General features: G+C 37.0%; 1 protein-coding gene across 10 annotated transcripts in view; it reads left to right on the top strand.

Moving 5' to 3' along the window:
- The window catches only part of THOC2 (THO complex subunit 2), a 58,337-nt gene extending 37,754 nt beyond the window's left edge, over positions 1-20,583 (top strand). For 2 of the 10 annotated variants that reach the window (XM_086619747.1, XM_086619744.1), the window contains 17 exons: positions 411-686; positions 1,130-1,271; positions 3,746-3,903; positions 5,239-5,367; positions 5,890-6,021; positions 6,105-6,289; positions 7,058-7,242; positions 7,540-7,642; positions 8,001-8,437; positions 9,315-9,373; positions 10,899-10,934; positions 15,351-15,488; positions 15,843-15,912; positions 15,987-16,144; positions 16,793-16,869; positions 16,969-17,016; positions 20,154-20,583. In XM_086619747.1, the coding sequence (XP_086475873.1) occupies positions 411-686; positions 1,130-1,271; positions 3,746-3,903; positions 5,239-5,367; positions 5,890-6,021; positions 6,105-6,289; positions 7,058-7,242; positions 7,540-7,642; positions 8,001-8,437; positions 9,315-9,373; positions 10,899-10,934; positions 15,351-15,488; positions 15,843-15,912; positions 15,987-16,144; positions 16,793-16,869; positions 16,969-16,996 (2,313 nt within the window). In that variant the 3' untranslated portion in view covers positions 16,997-17,016; positions 20,154-20,583. Of the gene's footprint in view, positions 1-410; positions 687-1,129; positions 1,272-3,745; positions 3,904-5,238; positions 5,368-5,889; positions 6,022-6,104; positions 6,290-7,057; positions 7,243-7,536; positions 7,643-8,000; positions 8,438-9,314; positions 10,196-10,791; positions 10,935-15,350; positions 15,489-15,842; positions 15,913-15,986; positions 16,145-16,792; positions 16,870-16,968; positions 17,017-20,153 lie in introns of those variants that run through there. The other 8 variants (XM_086619746.1, XM_086619741.1, XM_086619742.1 and 5 more) reach the window with 8 other exon arrangements.

Below are 20,583 nucleotides of genomic sequence, written 5' to 3'. Positions count from 1 at the left end.
CCAAATGTATAAGTTCTTTTGCAGATGTTTTAGGTGGATTTTTGCTGTGGAGGAAAATGTTGCAGCTGCCAAAAGATGTGGTATCTCAGGAAGTGTCAGAAGTACATTTGTGCCCGCGTCTCAAATGTTCAATATCAAGAGCAATTTTTACTTGGTGCAGTATAATGTGTTAGTATAACACCAGGTCACAGCATCAGTGAAGAAAGATAAATCCACCCAATATGGATGAATACTGAAAGTTCTGTGTGGTGTTCTTCAGTGCTTTGTGTATATAAATGATGTTTCGTATGTGTAAATATTTGTTATGTAGAAATACTTTTGAGAAAAGCTAAATTATATTGTAAAAGTTCAGTTATATTGTTTGCGTACAAAGATCACATTTTCATTTTTTTAATTTTTTTAATCCACAGTCAAAGTATGATGAACTGAAAAAAGCTGAGAAGGGAAATAAACAGCAGCACAAAGTTCACAAATACATTACATCCTGTGAGCTGGTGATGGCTCCTGTTCACGATGCTGTGATTTCTCTGCACCTTCCCAAGGTTTGGGATGACATCAGCCCTCAGTTTTATGCTACGTTCTGGTCTTTGACAATGTATGACCTTGCCGTCCCGCACAGTAGCTATGACAGAGAAGTCAATAAACTTAAAGTCCAGATGAAAGCCATAGATGACAATCAGGAAATGGTATGTTTATATAATTTTATGGTCCGGTTTAAACTTTCTGACCTTGGAAGACTCTTTTTCGTGAATTCTTATGTTAAGGCCATTTAGATATGGGAGGTTTTATGTCAACTGATTGATCCATTCTGATTTGTCACATTCACATAATTTGGATTGACTCTTCCTTAGAATTCCTGCATTAAAAATACCAGTTTCTTTACGAAGTGAAAATTACTGGTAAATCTGTGTTTTGGAAAGTAATCTTTGGCACCCGTATCTGTGGTTTAGCTGTTCACTTTTGTCTTTAGTCAGCTAGTGTTCATAAAATCAATCAATTACTAGAGCAGAACATTATTCAGTGAAATAGAAAGCTTTTCAAGTGTTCTTTAGCGTTATCAGGAATTTAATTGCTCTATCTATAGCAAGTGTTACTATAATACTAAATGAGTTGCATTGACATTTTATAGCCTCCAAATAAAAAGAAAAAAGAAAAAGAACGTTGCACAGCTCTTCAGGACAAACTCCTTGAAGAGGAGAAGAAGCAGTTGGAGCATGTGCAGAGGGTTCTACAGAGACTGAAACTAGAAAAGGATAACTGGCTTCTGGCAAGTAAGTGTGTGCAGGGGAAACACTGGATGTTTTTGTAGTCATCGCTGTCTCCAGAACTGAAAGTTCTGCTTACACTAATACTCTTAATGTTCATTTCAAAATTTGATCTCTTTATATGTTGAGGTCTGTTAGCAAGGTAAACTTTTAATTAGAATGTAATGTGTCTCTGCTGCAAATGGTTTTCAGGGAGATGTTTCTTACAATGTCAAGATCTTTTAGATTTGCACTAATTTAGAAAATAAATTAAGAGGTTGACCAATTCATTGGAAAGTTGTAATTGCAAGATAGAATGCTGCTAAATTAGGATAATTGCTACATTGCAAGAAATAGGCATGTAAACTCTCAGTGCATGGTTTGAGTTAACTTACTTTGAGTCCTGTGATTAGGAGCAACATGCCAGTATTTGGGCAGCAATATAAACCCTGTTCCAATGGCAAGATAAATATTGTGCCAGCCTGACAGCACCACGAAATGAAACAGCATGCAAATGTTTCATTTGGCAGATATGCAGGAGGCGGAACAAACTTTCTCTGACAAAGCCTCTGTAATGTTTCATAGTGATTGTGAACTCTACTAGTATGGTTAATCTGAAATGTTTCTCTCTGGTCAGTTTTCTTCTCTGGAAGAACTTTCAGTTTGTAACTGGAAGTAGTTGTTCGTCTGTCCCAAGGATCCTAGCATAATCCAGTGGAAAAGCGTTTTATTGTCCGACTCATGTAAGATTCACCCAACTGATTTAATGAAGAAACATTGACAGTTAAATCAAGAAAGGTTATTCCCTATAAATATTTCATGTACTGGTATGGACAGCTAACTAGCTGCATGAAATTACTGGTTGAAAAATTACTACCTAACTGAAGCTTGGTCTAGAGCTGACTGATAAATTTGTCTGCCTAAGGAAGCACCCAAAAGTGTGTAGAAGACTCTGTAGATCTGATCCGTACCTAAATGCGTACTTGTAAATAATACAGCCATTTGTGGGATGCGGGGAATAGCTTGTTGTTGGCTCAAGTGTCCAGGCTTCAACTGCAGGAAGTTTCCCAACATTGTATATGGAGATAAACTTAACTGTTTCAGCAGTTTCCCCACTCACAGAAGTTACCTGAAGTTGTGCTGTAGGAGGAAATTGAACCGTACATCCACTGTAGTAGTATTGTTTTAATTACTATTTAAAAAAATTATTCCTCTTTCTTTTTCCCCAAAAGACTGACTTCTCATGTAGATATTTGTGATAGAGTGGTGATAACGTTAAGAGTGGGTTAATTTTTAGCAGAATAAGTAGACCAGTAGTTTTAACAGTCGGAAACTAGCTGTTCTGACTGGCTGCTTACTTGCTTTACTTTTACACTTTTCAAGTGCAGCTTACACACTTGGTTGTTCTATAAGCTGTGATTCTCTTGGTTTTGGGGGGTTTGGGTTTTTTTAAGTGTCAAAGACTTGTTATAACCTTTGAGAGGTAGATACTAAAATTAAATAAAATCAGTATAAAATTTTTAATTAAGTAAAAAGCTGACAGTCCTTTCTTGAACAAGCTTTATTCCATGAGCATCACAGAATCAAAGCAAGTAAATTCTGGGTCTTACGACTTGTGCCCCGCAGCCTGTGCAAGAATCCCAGTTGCAAAAATACCAGTTGACCTCATAAGGATCATGACTGTTCTTCCTCTGAGGCATCCATTTGCAGTCTTTAGTTCCGTGCTTACATCCATATATTTTAATTCCTGCCTTCCTTTTGCACTGTCCTTCCCTCCCAGCTTGTTTTTATGCTCCTCGTTAACTGAGCTTGAGCTGCCATGGGGACCAGTTTGGGCAGTTGTTTGACTGTTATGTTGACCAACCAGTCGTTGGCCAAATGGAGCGGGTAACCATTGACCGTACAGTGCAATCAGTGGTAGAATGAAACTTTGCTTAGTGGTAGAAGGAGACTTTCACAAAGTGTGTGTGTGTTGGGATGGTGGTTTACTGAAAACTGTTCCTCTCTTCGAATTCGTGTAATTGGTTCGTTGATTGGAAAAATGATTGTTAAGGGATTGTATAGAGACAGCATGTTCTTCCATTTTTAAGGAAACTGAGCTGAAAGCCAGCCCCACCTAGAAAGGAGAAAACAAGCGCTCCAGAGGAATAGCAGATGGTGTTCCTTTCGCTAATGTGCAGAATTTGAGCAGTTGGAGAAGTTTACCAAAGTGTTTTCTGAGCCTGTGTTTTCCCCTGTTGCGTGATAGAATTTTCCTAGTAAGCAATAAGGATTTGCTACAACCACCCTCCTACCGTCCCCCCATCCTCAAACAGTTAAGCTTATTTTGACTTTTCTGCGCAGTGCCAAAGATATGTCCGGAATACAAGTGGCCTGATGCACAAACGCAAGAATACGGATGCGTGATACTGAACTTCTTGGGAAGAGAGTAGTTGAGTGCTAACCCATTAACTTTGTCTGTCTTCTTTTTTTTTTTTCTCTCAACTTCCTTGTTTTTGAAGAGTCTACCAAAAATGAGACTATCACAAAATTTTTGCAGTTATGTATATTTCCTCGATGCATTTTTTCGGCGATCGATGCGGTTTATTGTGCTCATTTTGTAGAACTGGTGCATCAGCAGAAAACACCCAACTTTTCCACTCTCCTCTGCTATGATAGAGTAAGTAGCTGTAACTGCCCGTGTTTATGTACTTAATTACTATGATGAGCATGCAAAACTAGTATCCTCCCTGCCTCCCAAAAGAAGTAAACAAAATCATAATCTGTGTTTAAGTCTAGAATCTGTGATAATCAAAAGTTCCCTTTTGTACTTTAGATTCTACAAACTAAGTTCTCCTAGATCTTCAGGAGTTTGTTGTCAAGAAATTTTTGGATTTGATTTATCCTAATGAGTCTACAGTTTCAGAGCAAAGTCATTAGCAGCCCTAGGAGTTGCAGCCTTTCAGGGTCTGTGTTTCTAGGGCCTTAGCTCCCATTTTAGCTGTAGGTGCCCTACTACTGTAGTATGAGCTTCCTCATACTTGTGCCCTACAAGCAGCATCCTTAGGACCCTTTGGCCCTGGTGAATGGTACTACAGACAGTGGACTAATTTGTATCACTGCCGAGACATGGGAAGGGACCCCCATGGTGACATGGTGGATACTTTCAATAGCAGTAGCAACCTGGCTTTTTGGGTCAAACGTGGCAGTTGAAGCAGGCATTTGTTCAGACTGTTCTCACTGTTTATATAGCCATTCTTTTTCTCCTGTGGAGGAAAAAGGTGGAGAACGTAGAATAATCTTGCAGGATGCATTCAGCTCCAGCTGACTGTACTGTTCCGGGATATCAGAACTGTTCTGGCACTTTGGGCTATAAGAAGTCAAATTATTAAGTTAGTGCATCATCTGTACAGTTGTAACAGATTTAACTGTGAGCTTTGATTAGAAGGATGTGTATGGAGCTGTATTGTAAAAAATTATGGGGAAGATTGTTTTCATGTGAACCTTCAATTACGATTGTCTGGTTTCTTTTGAGATGAGACATTTGAATGAGGTATTTGCTTTGATATCATGAGTCCAAAAGAGCATTCTTACTCAAATATTGAGTCCACGTTCTAGGTGACAAAAGAGGGCTCATGCCCTGATCTGATGAATCTGTGTAGGCCAGGAAAAAAATCCTTTTGCATCAGCTTGGGTAGGTGTTTACTTCTACCTACTCAAGTAAATTCATTAATTTGAAACAAAACAGTTATATGCTAATGAAGACACACTTTAACTATGGAAAACTGCATGTCAGCAGCAGCTATACGCAGTGCTTAGATTCTGGGCTAAGTGTGAAGGACCAGCAGTTGGGCAATAAAGTCTTGAAAACAAACTAGGCATATTTTGTAAGAGATCTTTATATTTAGAAACTAGCTTAACAGTCGTTGAGGTGAGAGACATTTGGAATTTTTGTTAGTTCTCGTTCCTTTTGTAATTCAGTAAAGTCATAACTTTTTATTGCTGTTGTTCACAGGTTTTCTCTGATATTATATATACAGTTGCAAGTTGCACTGAAAATGAAGCTAGTAGATATGGCAGGTTCCTGTGCTGCATGCTGGAGACTGTGACTAGATGGCACAGTGATAGAGTCATATATGAAAAGGTATGTGAAGTTATTAAAACAGGTTTGCTCATGAGGGTATATAATGGCCACTTGTGTAATTCAGCCCAATAAAAATGAACTTAGTGAAATCGTTGGATTTAAAAACAGTGTGATTGAATTTTTCTGATGACATAATCTTAGAATTACATTTCTGTAATTCATGTAGTTTTAATAGAAGTAATTTTGTATAGTGTCAAAAAATATAGTGGCTAAAAAAAAATCTTACATTTCTGATTTTCTCCTGGCTTGTCTTGAAGATAATTTAGGGAGCATATGGAAACTCTCATAATACTCCTTGCAAACGCTAATTGAATTACAAATAATCTCTTCTCTCACCCACAACTAAGTTTTCAACATGAATAAGCTTTTTTTAAAAAAAGTATGTGTACTTGTAAAGTGTGGTTGTATCTGAGTCTTTAGCAGAATCAGTGAAAAAGTACTTCAGTTATCATATTAGCTCTTGAAGAATTACTGGTTTTATGCTTCCCAAAAAATATTTTTTTTTCTTTTATGCACATGTAGGAATGTGGCAACTATCCAGGCTTCCTAACTATATTACGGGCGACCGGATTTGATGGTGGAAATAAAGCTGATCAATTGGATTATGAGAATTTTAGGCATGTGGTACACAAATGGCACTATAAATTAACTAAGGTAAACAAAGATGCTGAAAAACTTGGAGTTTTGGAAGCTTTAATTAAAAAAAGCAACTTCATGAGATTTATTTTGTGTTCTAGGCTTCTGTGCACTGCCTTGAAACAGGTGAATATACACATATCAGAAATATCCTGATTGTGCTGACGAAAATCCTTCCGTGGTATCCAAAAGTGCTGAACCTGGGCCAAGCCTTGGAAAGAAGAGTACATAAAATATGTCAGGAAGAGAAAGAGAAGAGACCTGATCTATATGCGTTGGCTATGGGGTAACAACACCTTACTTTAAGAAAGTGGTTAAAAGTGGATCATGAAAGGTTTCTGAAGACTCGGAACTGTTACAGTCCTAACGTTTGATTTTTTTTTTTTTTTTTTTTTTTTTTTTTTTAACCTTACCACAGAAGATTTTGCTATCCTGCATCTCAGGGCTGGCAGTGTGAATGAAAACTTTTATTTTGTGCTGGATGATCACTAATTTCCTTTACAAGACTCTAGTAAAACACTTTAAATAGTAAAGATTTCCACTTACAAGATCATAGCTTAATTTTAGAGAAATAGTATAGCAGCTGGTAGGTAGGAAAGAGAATAAAATGAAGAAAGCCAAGGGCTATTGATGCAAGACTGCTTAGATTTTGGAAGTTGTGATTCTAAAATGCTAAACCAAAATGCTTAGTTATGTCTTAACGTCTTTCTGTGATGAATGCAGAACCATCCACGTGTGTTTGAGGGGCAATTCAGGTAGCCCTAACAGTTGTAAGTTTTGTCTGTAGGCTGTGTCAGCTGTGTATTTAGCAGGTGTGTGTGTGGTGGTGGTGAAGAGGGTGTGGAGGTACAGCTTCTTCTGTGTCTAGTGTTTTTTTGTTTGTTTTGCCTTTTTTTCTTTCGAGCTCATCAATAAAGGGGGAAGAAACTGCCTATCAGTTGGGAAAAACTGTGAAACAAATAACAGATGAACTGTTAGATTAGATCCTCATTTAAAATTCAACCCATGTTTTGCTTTATGTTTGTGCATATTTAACAATCTGTGCGACTTGCAGCTATTCTGGGCAGTTGAAAAGTAGGAAGCCTTTCATGATACCTGAAAACGAATTCCACCACAAAGACCCACCTGCCAGGAATGCTGTAGCTGCAACAGTACAAAATGGGCCAGGTGGTGCTGGGATGCCTACATCTCTCACAATAAATACAGTTAGACTGGAAGAAGGCACTACTGAGGAGACTGGTAAACAAACCTATGATTTTTTTTTTTTAGTAGAATTCTTCTGACATTACAGACTATTCTCTCAAAATTTGGCTCCTTAAACTGAAAAGAAAAAAAAATCTAAATGCAATTCTAAGTATCAGAGTCAGTGTGTGTTCTTTTATTTTTGGTTGGTTTTGGGAGAGGGTGTTCTGCATTTATTTACTTAACTGTTAGCAGAGGTGATCTTACATGAATATCCTTAGATACTTGTTTTATATTAACCAGTAGGATGTGTATTAATTTCTTGAAATAAAGCTGTTGTCTTTTTTTAAGCAGATAAACTAAAGGAGAAGTCTCAAGGTGTGGTGAAAGTTATTAATAAAGCTGTCAATGCTGCACCGAAGGTGACGACAAGCAATGGAAACAGTGCTTCTAATAGGTGAGGGGAACTGCTCTCTGGCATTCTCTGTTTTCTTCCACTTGAAAATGACCTGCCTTTTCTTTTTTACTTTCAGGTTCCATATAAATTGTTTCTATTTCTTCAAAGTTTAATAAATGAGATTATTTCTCCCAGAATGTACAGCTGTACTGATCTGACACTGTTGTTAAATGCATTCCATTTTAATTACATAAAGACAGAGCAAATAACAACATTTGCTTGTTGCTATTCTGACGGAGACTGCAAATCTGGAATCTGACAGTGACTGCTTCAGGAGGTTCTATCAAACTGTCAGAATGTGATAAAACTAGAGCTGGTTTTGTATGCCTACTAATTGGCCTTTTTATTTTTCATGCAGCAAAATTATTAAAGAGAAAGATGATAAAGAAAAAAGCGGGAAGGAAAAAGAGAAAGAGAAAAAAGAAAAGACTCCAGCTGCCACTCCAGAGATGAAGGCACTTGGGAAGGATGGGAAAGACAAACCAAAGGAAGAACGGGCAAACAAAGATGAGAAAGCAAGAGAGATCAAGGAGAAAACGCCAAAATCTGACAAAGAGAAGGAAAAAGTCAAGAAAGAAGAAAAAGCTTCAAAAGAAGAAAAATCCAAGACAATTGTTACCATCGTTGAGTCAAAGTCAACTGCAGAAAAGGAGAGAGAAAAGGAGCCATCCAGAGAAAGAGATGTAACCAAGGAAATGAAATCCAAGGAAAATGCTAAAGGAGGAGAAAAGATGCCAGTAGCTGGGTCCTTGAAGTCACCTGTTCCCCGATCAGAAACATCAGAATCTGAGAGGGGTAAGTTTGCATATTTAATTTTTGTTCTGTCTAGAAAAATAGAATTGTGTCACTGGAAAATCCTTGAATGTCAAAAAATGCTAAAGATGAGAAAGAATTGCTATGTATTAGCTAAGCATTTTGGCACTGGCTTTTAAATGTGGTTAATTCCTAAAGTGGGTAGTCAGGATATCTCCAAAATGCAAACTGTGTGAATGTGTGAACTTCACGTGTCTTCAGTGAGCGCTCATTTTTGTGAAGCCTGTCATTTTTTACTGTAAGTCTAAATGCTCTTTTATTAACACTTGTATAACTGTGGCCTTGCAAGTTTTGCAAAAATTTAACACAAAAACCTCAAGAGTGTATTCTGAGAGTTTCATCATAACTTTGGAATTGAAAGAAAACAGGGGATAGGGAAGATGTAGGCTTTTTTCCTTAAGGACACAGTAAGCTTGATCTGTTCCTTCTTATATTGAGGGTTAACATATCCTTAAGGCTGATATTTTAAGTTCCTGTAATCTGAGGCCGATGTTGAGTTTTATACTTGCGCTGCTTAAGGAAAGCCAAGTAAAGGAGCGTCGTCGTGCTTTTCCTTGAGTTCCCCTTTTCAGAGTTTTCATAGCAACTCTGAAATCCAGATACAGACTTAGATAAAGTGGAAGTTTGATGTGAGCATAATTTGGTAGCAGTTTGTTCACATTACACTTTTCCTGCAAACTTTCCTAAAGAGAGTTCAGGCATGCTGGTGACTCTAGGTAGCTTAAGAAAAACAAGATTTACATACTGGTAAAACTTGAGTTCTAGCTTAAATTATTGTGGTACTTCAGAAGGCCATATTGTTAGATTATCCTCTTTTAAATGTTTTTTTAATAATGCTGTTGTTCTTCTCTTTCCTCAGAACAAAAACGCCGCAAAGTTGATACACATTCTTCTCCATCACATTCCTCAACAGTAAAGGTTAGTATAGCCTGAGGAAGGCAGCACCCATGTTAGGCTCACAAGCTTGGGATGCCAATGTTCGACTTCCTTCAAGTTTTGTGCCAAGTATACACTGGAACCACTGGAGGTTTTATGTTGCATTAGAAAATGCATACCTTTTCTTTATTGGCGGACTGTCTTTTTTTCTATAAAAATATTTTTAATTGACCAAAATAATGCTTCAAGGACCTAGCACAAATTTTGTAAATAGTGCTTGGAAATGGCAAGAGAATTTTTACACAGAAGTGCCTCATTGTTTTAAGCAGTCGGTTTTTTTGGAGTGCAATGGTAGCTACAAGCAAATGAGTCTTTGCAGCAGAGTGGAGCGTATTTTTCTGCACTTCTATTGAAGAATCTATAGCACTGAAGATTCCTGGATGATACGGGATGTACGATACCTCTGAATTCATCAGGCTTCTTGATGAGCATCATACCGATATGTGCCTTCTAAGGAGGAGTCTTGAAAGGAGTTCCATTTTAAAGTCTCCTTGGTGATCAGTTCTCCTGTAGTTGTGTGTATTCAGTGCGCATGCAGCTTCTGTTGTACCTTCCCTTCGAGGTTTGTTTATTTCCAATGGGTTCCCACCATGTTGAGCCCCGCGTTACGATAAAACCAGATGTGGCAACCAAGCCTACTACCCAGCAAAGAGAAACCCCAAGCATTCAAGCGCAGCACAAAACCATGGGCGTAGCCTACTTGAAGACTCAGGGTAGCCACTCCTTGCTCCATATTTATTTTATTTCTAAGCCATCTATGTTCATGGAATCTTTGAATTTGCAGTACGTTGAACATTTAAAACTGTAAGTTACTAATACTTCATCAAGAGCACTGTGACGGATTATGTGGGCCTTTAAACTTCACCATCTCACCAACTTTAGAACAAGCTTCTCTTTTTTTCTGGTTTTTCAGAGTACATCTTTTTCTGTGTAAGATTTACGTGAAAGATTTAGGTTAATTTTGGAGAAATCAAATAGCTGTCAGTAGTTTTGAGGAAGCAGGTGACAGTAATAGCTACTCAAAATGAGGAAGCTCTTCTTGCCTGTTTTTTTGTAAATGGCAGTGTAAAATAATTCTAGAGTGACTTCTACCACGTTTAACTGCAAGTGGAGAAGATACAGGTTTAAAAACACTTTAAACCTGTTTCACCTGTGATTCAGCTGTATTTAGAGTTAAGACTATTTTTTTCCGATATATTTTGTCTTGGCTGGAGAGTATTTTTCACAGTTTTATGAAGAATTAGGTGTAAACACATCTTATACTTTACTTAATTGGGTCTAGAGAGTAGATATGACTGTCTCCTTTTTTTCTTTTTTTTCCCTTCCTTCTTTCTTTTTAAAAAAATATTTTGGTTCCTAGCTTTATTCAGTGTACATTATTAACATAAGATTTATTTCAGAAGGAGTAGCTGTTTTTTGTTTCAAGGGTACGGCCATGCTTCCCAAAGTTCCTCTGGTTTCTGAAAACTATTCCAGCTTACGTGTCATCTCCGTTCATTTTCTACAGGACAACCTCAACGAACTCAAGGACTCTTCAGCAAAGGTTTGAATCTTTTAGACACCACGAAAGTTTACTTTCATGTTTTGTTGCAGAGAGAACTTACCTTTTGGTCTTGTGGCAAGCTCCATGAGAAAATTCAAATTCCATCCTATTAATTCTAGTGTAGTAACAGAGGGATTTTGCTATATAGAACCTCTGTACAGGAGAAGAAGGGATAGTTATGTGGAAGCAACATAATTAAAATCCTTGAATTTACTATTCTGTCAATATTTTAAAGAGATTTAATGGGTCAGTATGTTTTCTGGTGCTCTCTGAAGCTTGAAAATTTATAGAAATGTCCTTATGATTAAGCCATTTATTTGGCTGAAGAGGTAATAGAACAGTTAAAATAGTTCTTAGAGTAGTTAGTTCTTTTTTTTTTTTGATACCAATTAAAAAAACAGTAGTTATTTAAAACCAAAAATATTTGAGACATATCTCTGGAATATCAGTACTCTTTCCCCTTACCACTGTTGTATTCATGTTTTAGTGCTATAGTACTATATTTCTAAACATCACAGACAACCTCCTAAATGATCATCTTTGTACATTTGCTTCCTATAAACGCACTTCGGATTTGGTATCTTAGGAGAACATATGCTAAAAAAATGCTTTCAGGAGTTCACAGAATCATAAAATACCAGGTCAGAAGGGACCTCAAGGATCATCTGCTCCAACATTTCTTGGCAAAAGCACAGTCTAGACAAGATGGCCCAGCACCTGTCCAGCTGAATCTGAGAAGTGTCCAGTGTTGGGGACCCCACGACTTCCCTGGGGGGATTATTCCAATGGCTGATCTCACTGTGAAAAGTTTTCCTCTTGTGTCCAATGGGAATCTCCCCAGGAATAACTTATACCCGTTACCCCTTATCTTTTCTGCGTGACTCCTTCTAAAAAGGGAGTCTCCATCTTCTTTGGAGCCACCCTTTCAGTACTGGAACATTGTGATAAGGTCTTCCCCAAGCCTGTTTTTCTCGAGGCTGAGGAAGCCCAGTTCTCTCAGCCTTTCCTCACATGGCAGGCTTCCCAGCCCTTGGATCATCTTTGTGGCCGTTCTCTGGACCCTCTCCAGCCTGTCCACAGCTGTTTTGTATAGCACGGACCAAAACTGAACATGGTATTCCAGGAGTGTCCTGACAAGCGCTGAGTGGAGTGAGATACGAGTTGAATGACATTTTGCAATATTGGATTTTAGACAGATTCTGCAACTGTTCAACCACTTTCATAGTAACAGTTACAAATACTGTGAACTTGCTAATATATTAGAGTATGTGGTTAGTAGGAAATGGATCAGATCTTCTAAAATTGCTATTAAGATTTTTTGGTTACTCAGGAAATGGTGAAAATGCTGACCTTTTTGACTTTCCAGATAACTTAGGGTTTTGTCTAGGATTACTTATATTCACTTAATTGAAAAATACATAATGGATTTTCACTTCCTATTCTATATTTACAGTTTTATTTGTAGCTCTCTTTGTAAAGTGTTCTGAACACTGTTTATACATGTTTTAATTCAAAATAGCTCTGATTTTATAATGGACACTTGCTGAGGGTTTTTTTTAATTGAATCTTATAGGGAGAGTGTATATAGCAAGCATCCTTTGATTCTTGCAATTGATGAAATTATAGTGTCCATAGCTTGAATCCATATACTTTCAAAAAATAATTTGTAAATCATTGTCATGGTATCTTGTACATTTTTGGTTTTTGCAATTAGATGTGAGCTCAAGACAAATATTATAGTTTTCTATCTGAAGTGTGGTATATGGTAGTCTATATAATCTCGCCTTTTCCTCCCTTACTGTCAGTTTTCTCCCAGCTGTAAATTGAACCTTACAAGGTTCAATTGGTTAATTGAAACTTCACTCAAGTTTTCATTAGTTAAGCTAAATTTTTATTCAAAACTATTTATTATACTTACTAACACATTGATGAGGTAATCAAACAGACAGTGGAGCTATTTGTAATTAAATGATCAATGAACAGCTTTATTTTCCTAGTCCATTTGAAAAGTTACATTTTAGAATTAACTATAATGCATTTGTATAGACTTAGCTGGAAGTGTATTGCAGTTGTGTGACTTTTTCATGGATTTATTGTTTGTTACATGCTTGGGGTTGGGGGGTGTCCAACCCTTTCCTTCCTCTTCTAAATGCTGTTTTCTGTTCTTTCTCGCTGAATGAACTAATTTTCATTCTTCAGTGCCGTTCTAACGGACTTAAGGCACTTCTTGACAGTGTTCCCCATACATGGTGTAGGACAAGTTAAATGTTCTTTTTTACTGCCATGTGCTTGGGTGGCGAAAGGACAGGGTATTCAGAAGCCTTTAAGATTTACGAGTTCAGCTTCCACTGAAAGTTAGAAGTCTAGTGCTGTTGTATGCTTACAGGCTTTCTTTATTGCTGCTTTTGCCCAACTTCAGGGGCCAGACCATTGAAGTGTTGGTTACATTGCAAGTTACGAAATAAATGGTGCCAGACTTGAGATAGGTTTGTGCTTGTTCTTGCTTCGGCGTTTGCCCAAGTTACACAGCATACAACAGTGCCCGAAATTTGATGTGGTCTCAGTTAGCAGCATTTCTAGAAGCAAGCTGATAAAACCTGATGAGCTAAATCCAGACCCTTTTTTTTTTGTAAAAGGGGGTGGGAGGGGTGCAGTTTTCCAAAACTCTTCGTTGAGATGGTAGAAGAGCAGTGGAATCTGTTGCGAACAACCACGTGAACTTAGGAAATGGAATAGGAGAAAGCAGAGCTGCGTGTTTGCTTTCTCACATGGAAAGCATCTCTGGGAGACAGCGGAATGGGGCTGTGTAGAAAAAAAACATATTTGCAAGTCACTGTTAAAAGTTGACAGCAAAAAAAGTAGCAAGGATAAACTTACTTTTGGAATGGCAATATAGGAAATGGAACAATAAAAGAGGAGTGAGGGGAAAAGAGCGGAAAGAATATCTAGTGAAAGGGGTATTGAAGGTTCAGTGTCTGGCAGAGGAAGAAAATATAATCCCAGTTAAGTAATAAAAGGAAAAGAGACCTAACGTTCTCAGTGTGACTTTTAATGTAGGACAAGTAACATCAAGTTTTGGTAAATTAAACATTTACTGGAACTGGAGAAGGACAGGATTAATTTCATTACAATAATAAAATTATTTGAGTTGTAGAACACTGGAACAGGTTGCCCAGAGAGGTGGTGGATGCTCGCTCCATCCCTGGAGATGTTCAAGGCCAGGTTGGATGAGGCCCTGAGCAACCTGATCTAGTTGGAGATATCCCTGTTCCTTGCAGGGGGGTTGGACTAGATGACCTTTGAAGGTCCCTTCCAGCCCTAACCATTCTATGATTCTATGATTTGGTTTGGTGCAAGTGATTTCTGCATTGTGCTAAACTAATCCTTCACTTACCTTTCTTTGGTGTCCTTTCAAGTAAGATGTCTCTCTAAAAAGAAATACAGAGAATATTTTAATTAAAAAGCTTTTTGGGGTTCTTTTCCCCAAATAAAATTGTTAGCTTACAGAACTGGGGAAAGAGTAAAGTATACTGATTTAAATCTGTGTGTTGCTGTAACTTAAATATATAAAATACCAAGGAAAGGTATTTTTAAATTAAAATGTGCACTTACTGGTATTTTATGAAGAATATTTCCTAGAAAGATCTAGCTATAGAATTGTATTTAAAAAGACAGAATTAGTTACAGTAGCATTTAAACTTTGGCAAGTGTTACACTTGACATTACTGTGACTTATTTTCTAGTCTCTTCCCACGCGACCCCAGTTTATATTAAAAATATTCAGCTTTGTGAAACTAGTATGTTTTACAGAGCTTATCAAAATGGTGTAGAAGAGAGAGTGGAATAACAACCTAGAACACATTACAGAGCAAAACCAATTCTTTTGTATGTTCAACTGCCTTTATCGTTTGCAGTTGAGGCTTAAGGTGGAGTTTTGTATTACTTCAGGTGAAAAAACACATTATTCAAAGTATTGGCTTAAGTACTTTGTGAATTAAGATTATTCTTTAAATTAATTAGAACGTGTTTAAGCACCTGATTCCATTCATTCATTCCAGGCAAGATTGCAAGCGTTAAAGCCAGCCCAGGGATCTGCATATCCTGTTTCACTAGTACTGCTGTTTGACTTGTTTTGCTATATCAAACGATACAGGCGAACAACGTTGTGTTTATTTAATGTAAGCGTTTCAGTTAAGAGAAAGTGTTCTTGAATTTCCAGCATGGAGAAAACAAAGCCGTAGGTTAAATTATAGATGACAAGTTAGAAAGTGTCTTCAATCACTCTTTTTTTTGCTAGTAAAGTGTTAATGTTTAATTCTGCTCTTTGAGCTAGATCTGTTATGTTAGAGTAAGACTTCTTAATTACACATCTAGGAATATATATTAATATTTGGTGATATTGCCTTAATTTAACAGCACTACATTAACCACACTACTCCAACACTGTCCAAGAGTAAGGAGAGAGAAGTGGACAAGAAAGATTTGGACAAGTCAAGGGAAAGATCCAGAGAGAGAGAGAAGAAAGATGAAAAGGAAAGGAAAGATCGAAAAAGGGTTGGTGAAATTTTTATGAACTAGTTTAGAAAGTTGGTATATACTTGGAAAGCTTTCTGTTCCAAGTCCTTGCAGTAATAATTGGTTGCACAACCTATCCAAGCAGAAGTGATCTGTATCAGGGTTGTTTTTCTTTTGCTCTGTTTCTTTTTCAAAGGTCGGTTTACAGTAATGTGTTCAGAACTTTGTCCCTTCAAAACCGATCTCGAGAGACTTTGTGCAAGAGATGATAATTCAGTTACATTTACATTTAAGTATTCAAAAATCAGTTCTCCAAACCATCATTGTAAGCAGATGCTACGTCAGGAGTGTGTTTTAATCTGCTAACATCTGCATAATTGTGTTTGGTGCCAGGATCATTCAAACAGTGACCGAGAGGTACCACAGGATTCAACTAAACGGCGCAAAGAGGAAAATGGGACAAGTACGTATTTTATTTTGTATGTGTATATTGGGCTTGTAGTTGCTGTGAATTACAGCTTTCTGTTGTGTTTTTAGCTGGTTCTTCAAAACATAGTAAAAGTGAAAGTCCTTCTGATTCCCCCCGCTTAAATGAAAAAGAGAAGGAGAAGAACAAATCAAAATCTTCAGGAAAAGAGAAAGGTGATTCAATTAAAGCAGAAAAGATGGAGAAGAGCTCCTCTGGTAGCAAAAAGGTAAAATAAGCTATTCTTATTTTTTTTATTTGATTTCGTTGTTGTTGACAGAACAAGCTGATTCTTTTTTTCCTAAATTATATTGCTGCTTTATGCCTGAATTAAAAAGACACGCTGTGAATGTGTAGGAAACACTTCTGGAAATTCTGGTATTTTGTAGCTCTAAATATTTCAGCAATTGCTCCTGGATAAACTGGAGGAATAGTTCATTTTGGCAGTAGCCAGGAAAATTCAAAACTTGTACTTCAGGTGTTGAATAATCTAGAATATTTGCAAACTGATTTGGTGAGCAAATAGGTGAAAGCAGGGTTAATTTACATATAAACTAGTCTGCTTGTATTCAGATTTTCAAGTGCATGTGTTGGCACAGCTTTTTTTTGTGAAGACAGGTAAGTATGTTGTAGTCATGTTCATAAAACACCAAACAATAGCTCCCTGTTGTAACTCTGTAGTAGTCATAGCGGTTATTATAGAACTGTAAGACAAAGTTAGAATAATCTCAGAAATCATAGAAGCTGATTACTGTAATTCTGACATGATTCTTTTTTAACTGTGGCCAGTTATAACTAAATATGTATAATCCTTCTACTCAGATCGTACCATGTATACTATAATAAACTATTTCCCATATGCATGTTTTTTTTGAAGGAATCAAGACATGATAAAGAAAAAACAGAAAAGAAAGAAAAACGAGACAGTACTGGAGGGAAAGAAGAAAAGAAACAATATCCTTTTGCAAATGAACTCTTCAAAAAAGTACAGAAAATAACCTTCCTTTTATTTTATGTAGTAAAATACATTTTTTTCCTTAACTTTGAATCTACTCATAAATCTTCAGACAAGCACAGATAATGAAGATTTCTCCAGTCAAGGTAAAAATTTTTATAATTTACTCAGTTTGACTTGATATCTCCTGTGGCTCCTTTTGATTGATAAAGGATATATAAACAAAAGACCCTGAATGTGAAAGTACTGAAATTACCCAGGGTGGGTTTTTGACAGTGGTTTTTTTGTTGTTTCGAGGGGGCAAATTTTTTTTGGAGTAGTTGGTTGTTTCAGTTGGTTTGTTTGTTTGTTTTTTAAATTCTATCCCAGGAAACAAAACCTTCCACATCATCAGCATAGAGATTGTATAGATGGTCAAATTTTTTTGGCCAAAAAAAAACCCTCAAAAGTGGCGGGGTGGTGGGGTCAGCAGTTTCATGTTTGGCACTTTTTCCAAGAAAGATTGCCATACAAAACCAGAAGGTGAATCTGTGTGAATACTGATAGTGATCAGTCTTGATAACCTACCTGTTATATTAAGATATTCTTAATTGTTGGAAGGTCAAGTTTTGTATCCTTTAACGAAAGCACTAGATTTTAAACCAAATTGCTATATAGTGTAGTAAGTCAATTCAATATCTCTGCTTACTCTTTTATTTGATCAGATTTGAGGAGGAAGAAGCCAAAGGAAGTTTCACATGGAGGCATTGACTATTTGCAGAAAGAAAAGAGACTTCAGAGTATTTTGAGTAACCCATATTCAGACTGGAGCTTTTAGAAAAATAAATTGCTCTTTGAAGCTGACAGAGTTCTGAATTTTTTTTTTCAGACCTGTGCAAATATATGTACATTTAAATTTAGTTTTAGGGGTATGAGGGTTTTTTCTCTCCTCTTTGCATCTAGCCATTTTAAGAGTCTTGGAATGTTTCATTTTCAGTTATTTGGGAAGGAAATTGCCCCAGTGAACTTAAAATTACTTCACCTGACCTACCCAACTTGAGTCACACACTGCTACCAACCTTTGTATATAAAGCAGTGGACAATTTTACATTTTAAAAAGTGTGTATATGTTGGGTAAACATGAAAATAACTGATATTATTCAACAAATATCAAAGAATACAGCTTCTCTCTGTACACAAATTGTCCAAGTGCTTTACAATTCTTATGTTTCTTGTCTATTCAGAGTTGATGAATTGTTTCAGTTAAAACTTTGTGTATGGATTCTGTAAGCACTCAAAGTGAACGCAAGCAGAAATGAAGTAGAAACAATTTTTTAATTCATCACATTTTTCACGGTTTGAGACTGTTTGCTTTTATAGAGTAATATATGTGTTGAATGCTGAACAGCATATAAGTTCGGCTGAGTTTTCCTTTTTATCAGACAGACTGTTGCAGAGGGGGAAGACGACGTCTTTAAATGCACGAGTCCTCCTTCAGCTCACATATTGAAGAAGAATTGATGAGGCTGAAAATTTGTCTGTTTTTCATGACTCTCTTGGCTGGACTAGAAAGTGATGCAAACTTTCACAAACACTATTTGTTGTGGATTCCATTTAAAGATATTGGAGGGGGATCTTTTTACGGTGAGAATGGTCAAAAACTGTAGCTGTTTGCCCAGAGAGGCAGCAGAGCTGCCATCCTTAGGCTGTTCAAAACCCAACTTGGCAGACCACAGTCCTGAGCAACGTTCGAGTAAACTCTGCTTTTTGACCAAGGACAGTCTTCAGAGGTCCCTTCCAGCATCAGTGTTTTCGAAACTCAATTCTATAGATATCATGTTTGAGAATATTTAAGGTGATATGGCAGAAGTTACGGGAAAGATTTATTGGCTGTGGACTCTCAAATCAGCGTAGCTCCTGCTAGTGGCTGTGCTTGCCTTAGGTGTCAGAGAAAGATCATGACATAGTCCCAAGTCCTTCTGTTTAACTAAAACAACAGAGGCTGAATCTGAAAGGTGCAAATGCTTTGCTGTTGGGAATGCTTTTCCAAGAGGCCTAAGGATTACAGGATATCTTATGTAACACTTACAGAGGAGTGTTTTGATGAGAGTCCAACAAAACAAAACCAAACCAAAACCAATTTGAATTCTGAAATTTTCTGATCATCTGGAAATGTCTTCTGAAAAAAGTCTCCATGTGTGGATTGCAGCCTGAAAGAGCAAAGAGGAGATTATTGGAAAAAGGATCTCAAGGGTTTCATTTGGTGACATTGCTCGTTCAGCCACTGAAGCTGAGGGCCAGTGTGCGGCGGGGTCTTGGGTCAATAAAGCTCATGCTGATACCGGCTGCTCTTTGGAGGGTGTTGGTAGAGAACAGGATAGGAGTTCTGGTTATTACTACTTAGTACTGTTTCTTTTTGCTTAATCTTCTTGAAATAATAGATCCTTCCATGAATCGCTTCCAAACTGAAAATTACGAGCACTCTTTGTAAAGAATTTAATGGAATTTTTTTGACTCTTTCTCCTTCGTAGCCGTTATTGTCTGATCACTGTGGAAGTATCCCAGCTTTTTTTTCCCCATTCGTTTACTTTTGAAAAAAAAAGGCAATCTTAGTAGATGAAGTTCACTACTGAGGACTTGCAGCTTCTTTGATAAAATATGAAGTTTTATCTTGACCAGCAATTCAATACAAAGTGGGGATTGTCATCCATTAAAAAAACACAACTGTGTTTTTATGACTACATCATGATTTAAGCAACAAGTGCTTAGATTAAATGTCAGTTGCACAGTAAAATTCGCATCCAGCTTTGTAATGGGCTAAACTGGAGCATCTGGCTTGCAATACTGACCACACCCCATCGTTTGCCTAGTGAAGTATGAAACAATGCCAGAAATGCTTCTTGTAGCAATGCAGTTGTGGAGTCTAATCCTGTGCTCCTGTTTGTTAAATCTTTTATAACATTCTTCCTAATGTACGTCTGATTGACTGCATTTATTTCTTGCCTGATTTGGAGATGGTAACATTTCAAGGGGCTTGTACTTCTAAAAGAGTTTTTACCTTCACAAGTGACCACTTGTTTCTCATTTGTATCTTTAAATGTGTGTTTCACTACTTCCAATGCAGTGCTCACATTAATGTAGTTCTTGCTGTGGATTAAACTGGAGTTAAGGAATGAATGAAGGATGAAAATAGGTTTGTTTTCCCCTTCATTCTTTGAATTGTGAATGGAATAAAATGCTAAGTTGTGAGATTGGTATTCATTTGAACAACATCTAATTCCGATTATGTACGCCTTTGTTGCAGGTGAGATTCAAATAGGAAGATATCCAGCTGTGACCAGAAATGTATTTTCCAGAGTATAGATTGCACAGAAATTTGTGAATGAAGAGGACCCATCTGCATCTCCTTAAATTATTCAGTTCTCTGCTTTATTTCCCCATGCTGAGGATTTAATTGTTGAGTTGTACATTACTGTATTTTAACTTGTTGCTTAGTTTCTTACACATTTATTTTCAGTACCTGGCTGAAAGTGTTACCTATTCCATATTTTAGCACAATGTGCTGCAAACAAACAGTTGCCATAGTGCAAATGAGGTTTCATGTGTACAGAGTTCCACTTTAGGTTGTCGAAAATACTGCCTGAGTTTAGTAATTCTTTCAATCTGAAATGCATTCTTTTAGATGTTTGAAAACCACGAATAAACAGTTATTGAACCTTTTTGGATTTACCTCA

Source organism: Tauraco erythrolophus, chromosome 13, assembly GCF_009769465.1.
Source record: "Tauraco erythrolophus isolate bTauEry1 chromosome 13, bTauEry1.pri, whole genome shotgun sequence".
In the NCBI taxonomy this organism is placed as follows: domain Eukaryota; kingdom Metazoa; phylum Chordata; class Aves; order Musophagiformes; family Musophagidae; genus Tauraco; species Tauraco erythrolophus.
The sequence above is the reverse complement of the archived record's forward strand: the minus strand, read 5'-3'. Positions and strand labels throughout refer to the sequence as shown.